The sequence below is a fragment of the Protomyctophum parallelum genome (assembly GCF_964188405.1).
Source record: "Protomyctophum parallelum genome assembly, chromosome: 11".
Lineage (NCBI taxonomy): Eukaryota > Metazoa > Chordata > Actinopteri > Myctophiformes > Myctophidae > Protomyctophum > Protomyctophum parallelum.
In genome coordinates, this window is record NC_139707.1 from 4217328 (window position 1) to 4234746 (window position 17419).

At 50.6% G+C, this 17419-nt stretch overlaps 1 protein-coding gene across 3 annotated transcripts in view; it reads right to left on the minus strand.

Moving 5' to 3' along the window:
- The window catches only part of ttn.1 (titin, tandem duplicate 1), a 166829-nt gene that overhangs the window by 28420 nt on the left and 120990 nt on the right, over positions 1–17419 (minus strand). For all 3 annotated transcript variants that reach the window (XM_083777357.1, XM_083777356.1, XM_083777358.1), the window contains one exon: positions 109–17418. In XM_083777357.1, the coding sequence (XP_083633483.1) occupies positions 109–17418 (17310 nt within the window). The remainder of the gene's footprint in view (positions 1–108; position 17419) is intronic.

The window sequence follows — 17419 nt, forward strand, 5'->3', positions numbered from 1 at the left end:
GCATGTCACATATTATGATAAATTACAAAAAGAAGTTACCCAACACTTTAGAATAAAAATTAAGCACTGCTTCATGTGCTCATGTGTGTATAATCATATCAACTTTACCTGTAATCTTTGTGCCATTCTTGGCCTCCTGAGGACTGCCCACGCCGTGCTCATTCTCCCCAATGATTCTGAAGTAATACACGGCTCCTTCCTGCAGATCCTCCACCTTGTATGACATTGTGCGGCAGTTGCTGGTTACGTTCACCCAGGCCTTTTTGCTGGCCTCCCGTTTCTCCACGTGGTAGGCCATCACAGCATCGCCACCGTCGTTCTCGGGGTATTCCCAAACGAGGGTAGCAGAGTCCCTGGTCACTGTTGTGACCTTCACATTGAGCACTGGTCCAGGAGAGTCGAGGACCTTGACAGCCATGGGCAGTGTTGCGGTTCCTAGAGATGACTCGATGGTGACCGAGTACTCTCCAGAATCATACCTTGTTGCCTTCTCAATGGTCAGTTTTGAGTCGGATTCAGTTACATCAATGGTTCCTCTAATTTTGAGATCAACACCCTCCTTGGCCCATGTCACCGTTGGTGCAGGGTTGCCCTTGAATGGCGCATTCAAGGTGAACGCTGTGCTGTGCTTGACGATCATCACCTTGCGCGTTTCAATGTCAGCGTCGAATGATGGAGCTGATGTTCTGTCCATTGCTGCGGCTGCATCAGAGTATAGACTACGGGCACCGCTGCCAACCTTGTTTATTGCCTTCACACAGAATTCATATTCTACATCCGTCTTCAGTTCAGAAATGGTGAACTCCAGGCTCTTAGTGAGAGAAATGGCCTCAATCCATCTTGCCAGTTCCTCTGGCGACTCCTCTTCCTCTTCGTCCTCATAATATTCTTCTTCTTCCTCCTCCTCCTCCTCCCCCCCTGTTTGTTGTTTGCCCATGTATTCTCTGTATTCTACGCTGTAGCCAAGGATTACTGCACCACCGTCCTCTGCAGGCGCTCTCCATGCAACGCTAACGGTGTCCTTGGTGGAGTTGAGAATCTTTGGCTTGGTTGGGCGTGAAGCCACAACAAGAGCATCCAATGCTCTTAAGACTGCAGACGCGTCACTTGGGGGACTCATACCAGCAGCATTCTCAGCAATGACTCTGAAATCATACTCACAGCTCTTGCGCAGTTTAGTTGCTACTGTTGTGCATTCAGTGACGAGCTCCCTGTTCACACGCACCCAGCGCATTCCTGTCTTTTCACGGCGCTCAATCACGTATCCTGCGAGAGGACTGCCTCCATCACTGAATGGCGGGGACCAGGTGAGCGTCATTGAATCTCCAGTTATAGTAGTGATGTCAACACTGGTGGGAGCGGTCGGAATTGTGTATGGATCCGTTACCTTGATAGCTTCACACACCAGGGCCTCGCCACTTCCATACTTGTTGACAGCCAGAACCCTGAAGACGTACTCGTTGCCCTTGAGCAATCCCGTGACCTTGTAATTTGTCCTGGTGAGGTCTCCCTTCAGCTGTGTCCAGGCCAGACGGCTGGTCTCGCGCTTCTCAACGATGTAGTGTGAGATGTCAGCGCCACCAGCCTCCTGAGGTGGACCCCATGACAGGGTGCACTCCACTGCGGTAAGGCCTGTGATCTCCAGAGGTCCCGCTGAGGGGCCTGGCTTATCAATGATCACACAGTCGATAGGCATTGTGACTTTGCCGGCAATATTCTGCAAGGACAGGACATACTGGCCAGAGTCTCTTCTGATGCAGTCCTTCACGGTGATAGAGGTGCTGGTGTCAGTTGAGACGATCTGGATTCTGGCCCTCAATTCAATTTCTTTGCCGTCCTTCGTCCAAGAGACGACGGGAGCAGGGCGTCCGGCAATGTCAGCGTTGATCCTAAGTGTCTCACCTGCCTTCACAATCAGCGCTTCTCTGAACCTGACATCAATCATGATGCGTGGTGGCTCCACGTCGTCTTTGGCAGTGATGGAGCCAGTGTTCCAAGATGGTATACTGAACAATCCAGCCGCGTTCTTGGCAATGACACGGAAGTCATACTGGCTGTTCTCTGTGAGGCCAGTCACATCATAATAGGTCTCGGGGACATTGGTGAAGTTGCATCTTGTCCAGCGGCCTTCAGGAAGATCCCTGCGCTCAATGATGTATCCAGACACTTTGGCCCCGCCATCATACTCTGGTTTATCCCAAGACAGAGAGACAGAACTCCTGGTAACTGTGGTGGCCACAGGCGTACCTGGAGGGTCGCATGGATCTCTGGCTGCTACAGCTTCACAGGCCTTGCTTGCTTTTCCAATACCAGCAATGTTCTCAGCATAGAGACGGTACTCATATGACATGCCCTCCTCGATGTTATTGACTTTGTACTCTGTTTCTTTGATCATGCTTCTGTTCATCTTGTTCCAGAGGATGCTGGTGCGTTCCTTGCTCTCCAGGTGATAGCCCAGAACAGTGCTGCCTCCATCAGCAACAGGCTCGTTCCAAGTCACAATCATGAAGGACTTGGTGGCCAGTTTCACAATGGGAGTGGAAGGGGGTCCAGGCTGCTTGAAGTTGTACTGAGCGGTGATTGGGCGGGAGTCCAGATGTGAACTCTTTCCATAACGGTTAACAGCATAGATACGGAACTGGTACTCTGCGCCATGTGTCAGCCTTGAAGCCTTCACAGATGTTCTGGCAATATTGCTGGCTACGAGCTGCCATTCTTGACTGTTTGTGTCTCTCTTCTCCACGATGTAGCCGCTGATGGAGCAGCCACCGTCGTACTCTGGTGGAGACCAGGACAACGTGATGCTGTCTGAAGTCACAGCATCTGCTTTAACGGCTTTAGGTGGAGTTGGTTTGTCGAGGACCACGACTACAATGTCTGCTGTGACTGTGCCACCCGAGTTGGCCAGGACGATCTGATATTTTCCGACATGTTCTCTGCCTGCCTCCTTGATGACAATCTTGGAAGTGGTTGCTGTGTTAAGGATGGTCAGCGATGCTGTGTTCTTCAGAGGGAGCTTGTCCTTCTTCCAGGAGACAACAGGCTTAGGCCTGCCTCTCACTGGCACCTCGATTTCCAGATCATCCTCAGCCTTAACACTGTATGTGTTGAACAGCAGGTTCAAAGATGGCTCAATATCAATATCCTTTGCCACTACAGGCACTCCCAGTTCCTTAGGCTCACTCTTTCCCTTCTCGTTAATTGCAAGAACTCTGAATAAATAGGCGTCGTTAGTGTTCAAGTTAGGAACAATGCCTTCGGTAAGAGGCACCTTGACTGTGCATGCTGTACCCCATTTATCACCGCCTTTTGGCATGTATTCAATATTGTAGCACATGACCTTGCTACCACCGTCATGAACAGGTTTCTCCCAGTGGAGCGACACACTGGTCTTGGTGACATCAATGACTGAGACCTTGCTTGGTGGCATGGGCACCTCAGAAACCTTGATTTCTTTGGTTTCAACCATCTGCCCTTGGCCGTACTCATTCACAGCGCAGACTCTGAAATAGTACATGCCTCCTTCTGGCAGCTCGTCAATCTTGAACACGTTTGCAGTGCAGTTACTGCTGACAGCGGTGTAGGCCTTCCTGACAGACTCTCTCTTCTCCACAATGTAGTTTGTAATCTTAGCTCCGCCATCAATTAGTGGAGTATCCCAGGTAAGAGTCACTGAATCTTTCTTGATCTCTTTGACAGTGAATTCCTGTGGTGCACTTGGCGTATCCAGAATCCTAACGGCAACAATAGCAGATTTGGTTCCGCTGTCGTTCTCCAGGGTCAGTGAGTATTTGCCACTGTCGAAGCGGTTGACGCCGTCGATGACAAGCATAGTGTATGAGCTTGTGGATTCAATCGTAGTACGTTCAGAGATAACTCCATCCACCATCTCCCATTTCACAGCAGGCTCTGGCCTTCCTCGGATGGGGACAAACAGACGCAGACTTCCACCGGCGCGGACAGAGACAACCTTTCTCAGTTCAGCGTCCAGCTCACAATCAGGCGCTTCTATCTTGTCAGAGGTGACCACGGTGCTGCGCACTTTGCCTGCTTCTCCCACCCCTTCTGAGTTGATGGCACAGACACGGAACTGGTACTCCAAGCCCTCCATCAGGCCTTCTGTGATGGTGAATTTAGTAGCCTGAATGCCAGTGGGTGGAGTGCACATGGTCCATTCCTTTCCGACCACCGGTGCTACTTCTGCTACCTCTTCTTCCTCCTCTTCCTCCTCCTCCAGCTCCGACTCTGTGCCTGATGTGTACTCCCTCATCTCAACAATGTAGCCCTTCACATAAGCGCCGCCATCGGAATCGGGTTTGCCCCAGGACAGAGAGACAGTGGACTTGGTGTAGTCCGTCACCTTAGGGTGGTGCGGAGGTCCCGGTGCTGTGGGGGCATCGGAAGCTCTGTAGAACAGGGACAGCTCACTCAAGTCTCCCATTCCAGCCTCATTCTCGGCAGCCACGCGGAACTCATAGGAGTGATCTGCCATGAGCCCTGTGACTTTGAAGTGGGTCTCGGTGACCTTCTGCCTGTTGCACTTGGTCCACCTCACACTTTCCTTATCACGTTTCTCAAGGTGGTAACTGTCGATGTCTGCTCCGCCGGTTTGGTCTGACGCAGACCATGTGAGAACCATTGAGTCCTTTGTGATCTGGCTTGCCTCAGGAGTTCCGGGAGTGCTAGGTGGCTTGTATGGATTACGTGCAATCACAGGTTCAGACAACACGAAATCTCCAGTGCCATACTTGGTGACTGCTCTGACTCTGAAGATATATTCATTTCCAGCCATTAGGTTGTTCACTTTGTAGTACAGAGTCTGGACGCTGGGTGCAACGATGTTCCAGGACAGTTTGCTTGTCTCCCTCTTCTCCAGGATGTAGTGGGAGATGTTAGCTCCACCATTCAGAGACGGCTCGGCCCAGGTTAGGGTGCACCTGTCAGCCATAACGCCAGTCACAGTGAGAGATCCAGCAGGAGGACCTGGTTTATCTAGGACCTTTACGTCTATTGGAATGGTTTTCACACCACCCAGGTTTGTGAGCTGGAGGTCGTAGTGACCACCATCCAGCTTGGTGACATCCTTGATGGTCATAGCTGCACGCTTCTGAGTGGTTTTCACTTCAATGCGCAGGGCCTTGTCCATCGCCTTGCCTTCCTTCAACCAGACCACATCAGGGATTGGTTTTCCATGGATGTCAGCATCCAGAAGCAGGTTTTCTCCAGCGTTGATAACGATGACATCCATATATTTGGGATCCATTGACACTGTGGGCGCTTCAATTTCATCAGTAGCAGTGATGGGTCCGGAGCTGTAAGATGGAGGACTGAAGGTTCCCGCTGCATTTTTGGCGATTACTCTGAATTCATACTGCTCATTTTCTGTCAGTCCAGTACTGGTATACTCTGTCTCAATGATGTTGGTGAAGTTGGCTCTGACCCAGCGAGGCTCTTCAGAGGCCACATCTTTCCTCTCCACCACATATCCATTTATCTTGCTGCCGCCATCATACTCTGGCTTAGTCCACGTAATCTTAATGAGGTTCTTAGAGATAGTCACAGCCTCTGGAGTTCCAGGAGGATCGCAGGGGTCACGGGCAACAAACGGCTCAGAGATTTTGCTGCACCTGCCGACACCGACAATATTCTCAGCGGTGACCCTGAATTCATATCCAATACCCTCCTCCAAATTGCAGATCTTGAATTGAGTATCGGTGATTAAGATCTTGTTCAGTTTATTCCAAAGGATGCTGTTCCTTTCCTTGCTCTCCAGATGGTAGCCGGTAACTGTGCTGCCACCGTCAACGACAGGTTCATTCCATTCAACGATCATCATCTCCTTTGTGGCAGACGCAACGCGAGGAGTTGCAGGAGGTCCAGGTGGTTTGTATGGGTACTGCACCACGATGGCCCTGGAGTCCAGAGATGCGCCCTTTCCATATCTGTTTTCAGCCATAATTCTGAACTGGTACTCAGCACCAGTCTTCAGCTGTGCGACCTTGATGGCTGTTCGAGCAAGTTGTGAAGTCACTGTCTGCCATTCTTGAGAGTTTGTGTCTCTCTTCTCAACAATGTAGTTCTTCACCTGGCATCCGCCTGTGTACTGTGGAGGATCCCAGGAGAGATGGACGAAGGAGTTGCTCACTTCAAGAACCTTGAGTGGACCGGTTGGTGGGCCGGGCTTTTCAAGGAGAATGACTCCCATATTTAGACTGAATGTGCCAGCACTGCTGGTTGCGGTTACGAGGTAAGTGCCAAAGTCCTCTCTGCTCGCTTCGGTTATCTCAATGCCAGTTGTTGTGGCTGTGTTAATCACAACGGCTCGCTTCAGAGCCATACCATCTTTAGTCCATGAGATTTTAGGTTTAGGCCTGCCGATCACAGGGAAGTCAACCTTCAGGTCCTTTCCGGCTAACACACTGTAAGTGTTGAACTGCATTCTGATGCTTGGCTCGATGGTCATGTCGCTGGCGATGACGGGCGCAGCGAGTTGCTTGGGCTCACTCTTTCCCTTCTCGTTGTAAGCAATGATACGGAACAGATACTCTGTTCCAGTGTTTAGGCCTGAGGCAGTGCCCTCGCATGTTGTCCCCTTGACGTTTGTTGCAACTCCCCACTTATCTGTGCCCTTAGGCAACATCTCAATGAGGTAGCCAGCAATCCTGCTGCCTCCATCATGCTCTGGTTTCTCCCAGGCCAGAGATGCAGATATTTTTGTGACATCAGTAAGGAAGACTGCTCCAACAGGCAGAGGTACTTCAGAGACCTTGGAAGCCGTCTTGGTTTCAACGGACTGGCCGACACCAAACTCATTTTCAGCCATAACTCTGAAGTAGTACATAGCCCCCTCAATCAGGTTGTCAACCTTGAAAGTTGTCTTGGTGCATTGGGTGGAGACATTGGCATATGCTTTCCTGGTCGATTCACGTTTATCGATGACATAGTGCTTGATCTTGGAGCCACCATCGAGCAATGGCGCATCCCAAACAAGAGTGACAGAGTCCTTCTTGATGTCTTGTACAACCAGATTGGAAGGAGCCGCAGGTGTATCCAGGACCTTAACATTCACAAACTCAGAAACCGTGCCACTGCTGTTTGTTAGGGTCAGGGTGTATTTTCCTGAGTCGTTCCTGTCACTCGAGTCGACGGCCAGAAGAGTGTTGTCCAGAGCCTTCTCAACCACTGCCTTCTCGGAGAGCTCTGCTTCATCCTTGGTCCACACAATCTCAGGAGTAGGTCTGCCCTTGAATGGAACATTGATTCTGACGGACGCTCCTGCTTTCACAACGATGCCCTTCCTTAGTTCAGAATCCAGGCTAATGAATGGTTCGACCAACTTCTCCTCTGGCTTGGCTGTGCCCGAGATGGCAGCTGGCTCGCCGACTCCCAGCTTGTTCAGGGCACACACCTGAATGTCGTATTCTTGACCTTCTGTGAGGTTTGTAATTTCATATTTGTTGACGCGCAGCCCAGTGGGTGGAGTCACCATAGTCCACTCTTCTTCCTCAGCCTTGCAGACTTCTACAATGAATCCCTGGATGGCCGTGCCACCGTCAGACAGAGGCTTGCCCCATGACACTGTGATGGAGGTCTTGGTCGTGTCGATCACATTGACATATGCTGGTGCTCCAGGCTTATACTTGGGGTCAGAGGCCTTGAAGTATGACGTTGGCATGGTTGGCTCGCCCACTCCAGCCACATTCTCAGCAGCCACTCTGAACTCGTACTCGTGACCAGTGGAGAGGCCTGTCACTCTGAAAGAGAGGTCGGTGACCTTTTGCCTGTTGCATCTGGTCCATCTGATTCCAATTCTGTCTTTCTTCTCAATGATATATCCAGTGATCTCACTGCCACCGTCAACGTCAGGAGCTGTCCAGGTGATTGTCATACCATCATGGGCGATGTTGGACACTTCCTCGATGTGAGGGGCCCCAGGAAGAACAAATGGAGTCTTCATGATCACTGCTCCAGAATTCAAAGCCTCACTGACTCCATAGCTGTTGGCGGCCATGACACGGAACATGTACTCATTGCCTTCCAGCAGTTTGGTCACTTTGTAGCATGTTGCGCTGCAGCTGTTGGAAACCACAGTCCAAGCCAAGCGGCTGGTCTCTCTCCTCTCAATGAGGTAATGTGTAATGGGACTGCCTCCGTTATGCAGTGGGGCCTGCCATACCAGTGTGCATCTGTCTTCAGCCACTCCAGTGATTTGGAGTCCTTCACATGGGCTAGGTATGTCCAGGACCACAACCTTGAATGGTATGGTCTCTGTGCCAGCTGCATTTGTCATCTGAAGCGTATAAAGTCCACCGTCCATTCTCATTGCCTCCTTGATAACAATCATAGCATGGTTGTCTGTGTCCTTTATCTCAAGTCGAAGTGTGTTCTCAACTGGCTTCTCGTCCTTGAACCACTTGATTGTGGGCAGTGGCTTGCCATGGACATCAGCGTCGAGCTTGAATGTATCCCTGGCATTGATTACAATTGTCTTGGTGAAGGCAGGGTCAATGGAGAAGCTAGGTGCAATCACCTCATCACTTGCAATGATTGCTCCACTGTTGTAGGATGGCTTGCTGATGGTACCGACAGCATTCTTAGCGATGACTCTGAAATCGTACTGTGCGTTTTCGGTCAGGCCGGTGATGGTGAACTGGGTCTCAATCACGTTAGTAAAGTTGGCCCTTATCCATCGACCCTCCGGCAGATCACGTCTTTCCACAGTGTAACCGGTGATATTACTACCGCCATCATACTCAGGCTTGGTCCACTTAATGATAATTGTGTCTTTAGTCACAAGGGTGGTTTCTGGAGTACCAGGAGGGTCACATGGGTCCCGTGCAACACAGCCCTCAGAGAGCTTGCTGCATCTGCCAATGCCGACAATATTCTCAGCGTAAACTCTGTACTCGTATTCAACTCCCTCGTCCAAGGGGTAGCTCTTGAAGGTGGTCTCCTGAATGAGACACTTGTTGACCTTCACCCAAAGAATACTGTTTCTCTCTTTCCTCTCAAGATGGTAGCCAAGGACAGGGCTGCCTCCATCTGCGACAGGCTCATTCCACTCAACAATCATGTGGTCCCTAGATAGAGAGGCGATGACGGGAGTGGCAGGGGGACCAGGCTCTTTGTATGGGTACTGAGCAGCAACACATGCTGAATCCAGACCGTAACTCTTGCCATAACGGTTCTGAGCAATGATTTTGAACTGGTATTCAGCTCCAGTCTTTAGCCTGTGTACTTTGATAGAGGTTCTTGCGCAGTTTACGCTGACATTCTCCCATGTGCCAGTTGTGGTGTCTCTCTTCTGCACAATGTAGTTAGAGATATCGCAGCCACCGTTGTACTTTGGTGGGGTCCATGAGATGGTCACACTCTGGGTTGTGATTTCATCAAACTTCACAGGGCCAGTGGGAGGTCCAGGCTTATCAAGAACAATGATTTCAAGTGCTATATCTTTCTTTCCAGCAGCATTGGTGGCGTTGATGCTGTACATGCCACCATCACCGCCAGCCGCCTCCTTCATGCTCAGTGTTGTGGTTGTAGCTGTGTTAACAATGTTGACACTGGTTGTGAACTTCAAAGGAGCCCCATCTTTAGTCCATGTGATTACTGGTTTAGGACGTCCAACGATTGGTATGACAACATCCATATCTTTGCCCGCCAAGACACTATAACTGCTGAATTGTGGTCTAATATCTGGCTCAATTACCAAGTCTTTGGTCATCACATGGCTAGGGAGGACCTTGGGATCACTTTTACCCTTATCATTGATAGCTGTGACTCTGAAGATATACTCCTCTCCTGGATTCAGACTGGAAACGGTAGTATCCATGGTCTTGAATGTGTTAACACCATTCCATTTATCCGTGCCCTTAAGCTGCACTTCAAGCAGGTACTGCACGACTCTACTTCCACCATCATACTCAGGCTTCTCCCAGGCTAGAGAAATGCTGGTCTTGGTTTGGTCAGTAACTAATAGTTTCTTTGGGCACTGAGGGACCTCTGAGACCTTGAGAGCTTCAGCGGTTCCAGCAGGCAGGCCTACACCATGTTCATTCTCAGCCCTGACCCTGAAGTAATAACTACAGCCTTCCTGAAGAGACTCGACCTTCCACGAGAGTTCATGACAGTTTGTTACTACAGCTGCGTATGTCTTGCGCGTGCTTTCTCTCTTTTCAACAATGTAGTTTTTGATCTTGGCTCCTCCATCCAAAAGAGGTGGTTCCCAGGCCAAGGTCACTGACTGGTTGGTGATTTCTGTTACCTTCAGATTGTCTGGAGCGCTCGGCGAGTCTAGAACACGGACCACGACATAAGCAGATGTAGTTCCACTTGCGTTTTCTGCGGTGACTGTATATTTTCCACCGTCAAATCTGCTCATCTTGTCAATCACCAAGGAAGTGTAGCTACTGGTCACTTCAACCTGAGCACTCTCCTTGAGTGGAGCTTCATCTTTGTCCCACGTGATGGTAGGAGTGGGCCTTCCTCTGACGGGAATGAACAGTCTGAGGGAAGCTCCAGCCTTGACAGATACAATCTTCCTGAGCTCTGAGTCAATGTCAAGGTCTGGCTCTTCTAACCTGTCCTGGGCAATTATGGCTTCTTCAGAGACATCAGCAGCCTCGCCGACTCCAACTTTGTTGATTGCGCATATTCTTAACTGGTATGCCTGGCCTTCCTTCAAGTTTGTAACCTCGAACTTGGTTGTCTTGATGCCTGATGGTGGTGTGCACATGGTCCATTCCTCGGCCGGTGCATCCTCAGCAGGTTCCTCTTCTGTAAAGGTACAACATTCAACGAGGTATCCTTGAATTTCACTGCCTCCATTCTCGACTGGTTTACCCCATGACAGGGACACTGAATCTTTGGTTGTGTCAGTAACTCTGGGGTGGTATGGTGGACCAGGTCTGAAGATAGGATCCAGAGCCTTGTAGAACACAGTGGGTGAGGTTGGAGCACCGACACCAACGGCATTCTCAGCAGCCACTCGGAATTCATACAGATGGCCTTCGAGGAGCCCAGTGACCTTGAACGTTAAGTCGGTGACTGTTGTTCTGTTGCATCTGGTCCACCTCACGCCTTCCTTATCGTGTTTCTCGATGACATATCCAGTGATGGGAACACCTCCATCCTCAGTTGCGGCCTCCCAGGTGAGTTTCACGGAGTCTTTCTTAATTTCTGAAACCTCCAAGTTCTTTGGTGAATCAGGAACAACATATGGATCTTTGATGATAACAGCAGCAGACTCAAGAGGTGCACCGACTCCAAATTCATTCACAGCACGGACTTTGAAGATGTACTCATTTCCTTCCAGGAGCTTAGTAACCTTCAGACAGGTGTTCTCCACTTTATTGTCCACCACAGTCCAGACCAGTCTGCTGGTCTCTCTCCTTTCCACAATGTAGTGAGAGATTTTGCTGCCTCCATCTTGGAGAGGTGCTTTCCAAGCAACGCAGCATCTGTCTTTAGTGACCCCTGTGAGGGACAGAGGGCCCTGTGGTTCTCCAGGTTTATCCAGAACCACCACATTGATCAGCGCACCCTTCTCACCTCCTGCATTCTTCACCAACAGAGTGTACTGCCCTCCATCGGACAGTTTGGCCTCCTTCACACTGATGAAGGCCTTTGTGCTTGTGTTTTTAATCTCTCTGTGGATGGTGTTGCCAAGCTCTTGTTCACCCTTCAGCCACTGGATAGAGGGCAGTGGTTTGCCATGAACATCGGCATCAATCTTGAAGCTGTCTCCCGCGCTGATCATCAGAGTCTTTGTGAACTCTGGGTCAATACTGATGCGTGGTGCCTCAATCTCGTCCGTGGCGGTGATTGGACCGGTGCTGTAAGAGGCCATACTGAAAACTCCAGCAGCATTTCTGGCAATGACACGGAACTCATACTTATTATTCTCCACAAGGCCTGTGGCAACATATTCTGTCTCAATGACATTAGTGAAGTTAGCCTTCAGCCAACGGCCCTCTGGCAGCTCCTTCTTCTCCACTATATAGCCAGTGACCTTTGCTCCACCATCATACTCTGGCTTGGTCCAAACAATAGTGACAGAATCCTTGGAAATCTTGGCGGCTTCAGGGGTGCCAGGAGGGTCGCATGGGTCTCTAGCAATAACACCCTCACACACTTTGCTGGCTTTTCCAATTCCAACAATGTTTTCAGCATAGACTCTAAATTCATATTCCATTCCGGCATCCAGGCCAGTGGTCTTGTAAGTTTGGTCCTGAATAATAGATTTGTTTAATTTGACCCAGAGAATGCTGTTTCTCTCCTTACGATCTAGGTGATAGCCCAGGATAGGGCTTCCTCCATCCACGACTGGCTCGTTCCATTGCACCACCATGCTATCCTTAGTGGCGTATGGAACATTAGGTGTTCCAGGAGGTCCTGGGAGTTTGTATGGATATTGAGCCACAACGAGAGGAGAGAGAAGAGGTGGACCCTTTCCATACCTGTTCTCAGCTGTAATTCTGAACTGATACTCTGAGCCAGTCTTCAGCCTGCTAGCCTTGACCTGTGTCCTGGCTAGATTAGGAGATACAACCACCCATACATTGGCGTCTGTGTCTCTCTTCTCCACAATGTACTTGGCGATGGTACAGCCACCCTCATAAGCTGGTGGACTCCATGAGAAGGTGCAACTCTCCGCAGTGACCAGGTCTATCTTAACGGGACCGCCTGGCGGACCAGGTTTGTCAAGAACGACAACACCAAACTCTGCTGCGGTCTCTCCAGCTGTGTTGACTAGATTGATGCGGTATTGGCCTACGTCCGCTCTGGCACACTCTGTGATGTTAAGGGACAACATCGTGTCTGTGGCTACAATGTTTACGTTGTCAGTTCTCTTCAGAGGCTGACCATCCTTTATCCAGGATACAGCTGCTTTAGGACGTGCGACGTATGGAATGTCCACGTTCAGGTCTTCCCCTGCCAGCACACTGAATGTGTTGAACTGAAGTTTGATAACTGGAGCAATCACAAGGTCTTTAACGATGACAGGCACGCCGATTTGACGTGGGTCACTGGCTCCCTTCTCATTTTTGGCCGATACACGGAACATGTATTCTTCGCCTGTGACGAGATTAGGAATGGTAGTCTCCGTCTCTTTGACAATGCAATGCTGGGTCCACTTCTCAACACCCTTGGGCTGGATATCAATAACATAGCAGCCGATTCTGCTGCCACCATCATGTTCTGGCTTCTCCCAGGCCAGGGTGACACTGGTTTTGGTAACATCCTTGAGGATGACTTTGCCAGGTGGCTGTGGTCTCTCGGACACCTTGACTGATTCACCCGCCTCAATAGGGAGACCAATACCATATTCATTCTCTGCCAAAACTCTGAAGTAATAATTGCATCCTTCCTGGAGCGTGTCAACTGTGAAGCTGGTTTGGTGGCAGTTAGCATTGACCGTGGCATATGCTTTCCTTGTTGATTCACGCTTTTCAACAATGTAGTTCTTAACCTTAACTCCTCCATCATTTATTGGTGGCTCCCAAACCAGCGAGACAGACTCTTTTGTAATAGCACTGATCTTCAGATTCTGTGGCGCGCTTGGTGTGTCAAGCACCTTGACTTGAACTGTAGCCGTTTTGGATCCAGAAGGGTTCTCAACTGTGAGGTTGTACTTTCCGCTGTCAAATCTGTTGACGTTGTCAATGATAAGCAACGTGTATGACGATGTGGTATCGATTGTTGCCCTCTCGACAGGCTCACCATCTTCCTTGGTCCAATTGGCCACAGGAGTCGGTCTGCCTCGGATAGGCACAAATAGCCTCAGTGAGCAACAGGCTCTGATGCTAATAACCTTGCGGAGTTCAGCATCCAAGTCCAGCTCAGGTGGGAGGAGCCTGTCTTCAGCCTTGGTGTTGTCAGGCACAGACGCTGCCTCTCCGATTCCCTCGCCGTTCACAGCAGATATGTTGATCATGTACTCCTGGTTCTCCTTCAGGTTGATGATGGTGAATGAGGTGGCAAGGAGTCCTTCTGTGGGTGTCACAATTGTCCATTCCTCATCCTCCTCCTTCTCAGATGGGATGCAGGTCTCTACAATGTAACCAGTAATGTCAGAGCCGCCATCATACACAGGCTTGTTCCAGGCAACCGTGATGGAAGACTTGGTCGTGTCCAGGATTCTGGGGTTGCATGGAGCCCCAGGTTCGTATAACACATCAGTGGCCTTGTAGAATGGACTGTCCTCACTTGGTGCACTCAATCCAGCAGCATTTTCAGCAGTGACTCTGAATTTATATTCGTGTCCTACCAAAAGGGCTACCACTTTGAACTGCAGCTCCTTGACCTTCCTCTTGTTGCATTTGACCCAACGGAGGCCGATCTTGTCCTTCTTCTCGATGTTATAGTTTGTGATGGGGGTGCCTCCATCATCTGCAGGGGCTTGCCACATTAGTATCATTGAATCTTTGGTGATAGCCGTCACTTCAGGAGTTATTGGTGGACTTGGAGCCTTGTATGGGTTGTCAGCAATGGTAGGCGTGGAATCAAGAGTTTCACCAACTCCGTATTTATTTACAGCCATTACTCTGAAGATGTATTCATTTCCTTTGAGCAGGTGGGTCACCTTATGCTGTGTTACCTGCAGTTCTGTAGCTACAGCAGTCCATGCCAGTCTGCTTGACTCACGCTTTTGAACAATGTAACCTTCAATCTTGGCACCACCATCATCTTCAGGTGGCGCCCATGTCAGTACACAGTCATCAGATGTGATATCGGACACCGCAAGAGGTCCGACTGGTGGGCCGGGCCTATCGAGCACTTTCACATTGAAGATGTGTTTGGCAAATCCGCCAACATTAGTCGCAGTCAAGACGAATTCTCCTCCATCTGTTCTTATAGAGTCCTTGTTGACCAGAGTGGTAGTCAGGTCAGTATACCTAATATTTAGCTTCATTGTGTTCTCAATCTCCTTTCCATTCTTCGTCCATGCCATGGATGGGATTGGCTGTCCAGCGATGTCAGCGTCAAGCTTAAAGCTGTCGCCTGCCTTCAAGAGAACGACATCCTTGAAGATGGCATCTACCATGATGCGTGGCTCAACGATGTCATCCTTGCAAATGATTGGATCTGAAGTTTCGGACGGCAAGCTGACAGCACCAGCCGAGTTTCTGGCAATGACCCGGAACTCATAGGAAGCATCCTGGGTCAGTCCACTGACAGTGAAGGTGGTTTCCACGATGTTGGTAAAGTTGGCTCTCATCCAGCGACCAGCAGGCAGGTCTCTCTTCTCCACAGTAAAACCAGTGATCTTAAAACCACCATCATACTCGGGCCTTGTCCACTGAATAGTGATGGTATTTTTGTTGACGAGGATAGGCTCAGGCTGACCAGGAGGGTCCACAGGATCCAAGGCCAGCAATGGCTCAGAGGACTTGCTAGGCTTACCGATGCCAGCTAAGTTCTCAGCTGTGACACGGAACTCATAGGCAACTCCAGGTTCAAGCCCAGTGGTTTTGAAGATGTTGTCTTTCACCATGCTTTTGCTGATCTTGAGCCACATGATGCTGCTTCGCTCTTTCCTCTCAACGTGATATCCAATAACTGAATTTCCTCCATCGTTGACAGGCTCATTCCAGCCAACGGTCATTGTGTCCTTGGTGAAAGATTCAACCTTAGGAGTACCGGGGGGTCCAGGTGCCTTGAATGGATAAGCAGCCACCACTGCCTCTGAGGTGATGGGAGGTCCAACACCATATCTGTTTTTGGCCTTCACTCTGAACTGGTATTCTGAGTTGGTGATCAGACGGTTGGCTTTGAACACGGTGCGGATGACAGTGCACGAAAGTTCAGTCCATGTCTGGGCGCTGGTCTCCCTGATTTCAATCACATAGTTGTTGATCGGAACGCCTCCATCATTCTCGGGAGTATCCCAGGCGAAGATGCAATAGGTACGAGAAATCTCGACAATCTTTATTGGCCCCTTGGGTGGCCCAGGAACGTCGTGTACCTTAACAAAGATGTTATCTGACACGGAGCCAACAATGTTCTTTCCTGTCATGGTGTATGTGCCACTGTCAGATCTGACGCACTCTTTGATGGACAGAATGACTGTGGCGCCGGCGGTCTCCACGTTGGTTCTCGGCGTGAGCTTCAGGGCTCCTCCGTCCTTCTGCCAAGAGATGGTTGGTTTGGGTCGTCCCATGAATGGAATCTCAACCTTGATGTCGTCTCCTGCCTTCACGATGACGGTCTTCTTGCACACGCCACGCAGGTCAAACTCAGGCAGGGAAGTGGAGTCCTTGATGGTGATGGGCTTGCTCTCACAAGGGGCACTTCTACCAGATTGGTTGGCGGCCATAACGCGGAAGAGGTATTCTTCATTCTCATTGAGGTTCTTCACTAAGAAGTCCATGGTCTTTACAGTGTTCACATGGGCCCACGTGTCGGTTCCTTTCTTCTGGGCTTCAAGGACGTATCCGGTCACTCTGCTTCCGCCATCAAACTTGGGTTTGGTCCATGCCAGGCTCACAGAGCTCTTGGTGATGTCAGTAGGAATGATGCTCTCTGGAGGAGTGGGTGCCTGCGATGCCCGGATCGGGTCGGAGGTTTCAACGGGTTCACCGATGCCGTACTCATTTTCAGCGCACACTCTAAAGTAGTATTCGCAGCCTTCTCCCAAGTCGGGGATCTTAGCCGAAGTGGTCGGGCACTTCGTAATGACCGCGGCATAGGCCTTGCGCGTCGACTCTCTTTTCTGAACGATGTAGTTGGTGATCTTGGCGCCGCCGTCGATGAGGGGCATCTCCCACTCCAGGGTGATGCTCTCCTTGTCCATGTGTACGGGTTTCAGGTTGATTGGAGGTCCCGGCGAATCCAGAACTCTCACGTGGATGTCGGCGCTCTTCGTCCCCGCCGCGTTTTCGAGGGTGAGCTCGTATTTGCCCGCGTCGATCCTCTTGCAGTCGGGGATGAGCAGCATGGTGAACGACTCGGTGCTGTCGATGACGGCCCGCGGAACGGGGCCGCCCTCCTTGGTCCAGGTGACGGAGGGGGCGGGGCGACCCTTGATCGGCACAAAGAGACGTATGGAGCAGCCGGCCCGGACCACCAGGGTCCTCCTCAGCTCGACGTCCAGCTCCAGATCGGGCTCTGCTTCTCGCTCAATGACCTCCACCAGCTCCTGGGTCTCGGCGGCTTCGCCCGCTCCCTCGCCGTTCACGGCGCTGACCCTGAAGTGATACTTTGCTCCCTTTTCCAGGTCGGGGACAACGAACTCCGTGATTCTGAGCGGGGAGGACGGTGTGTCCTTGACCCATTCCTCTGTTCCGTCCTTCTTGTGCTCAATGATGTATCCGATGACCGGCAGGCCGCCGTCATCCAAGGGCTTACCCCAGTTCAGTGTGGCAGCAGTGTTGGTTGTGTCTGTAACTCTGACGTTAACAGGCACATCTGGCACATC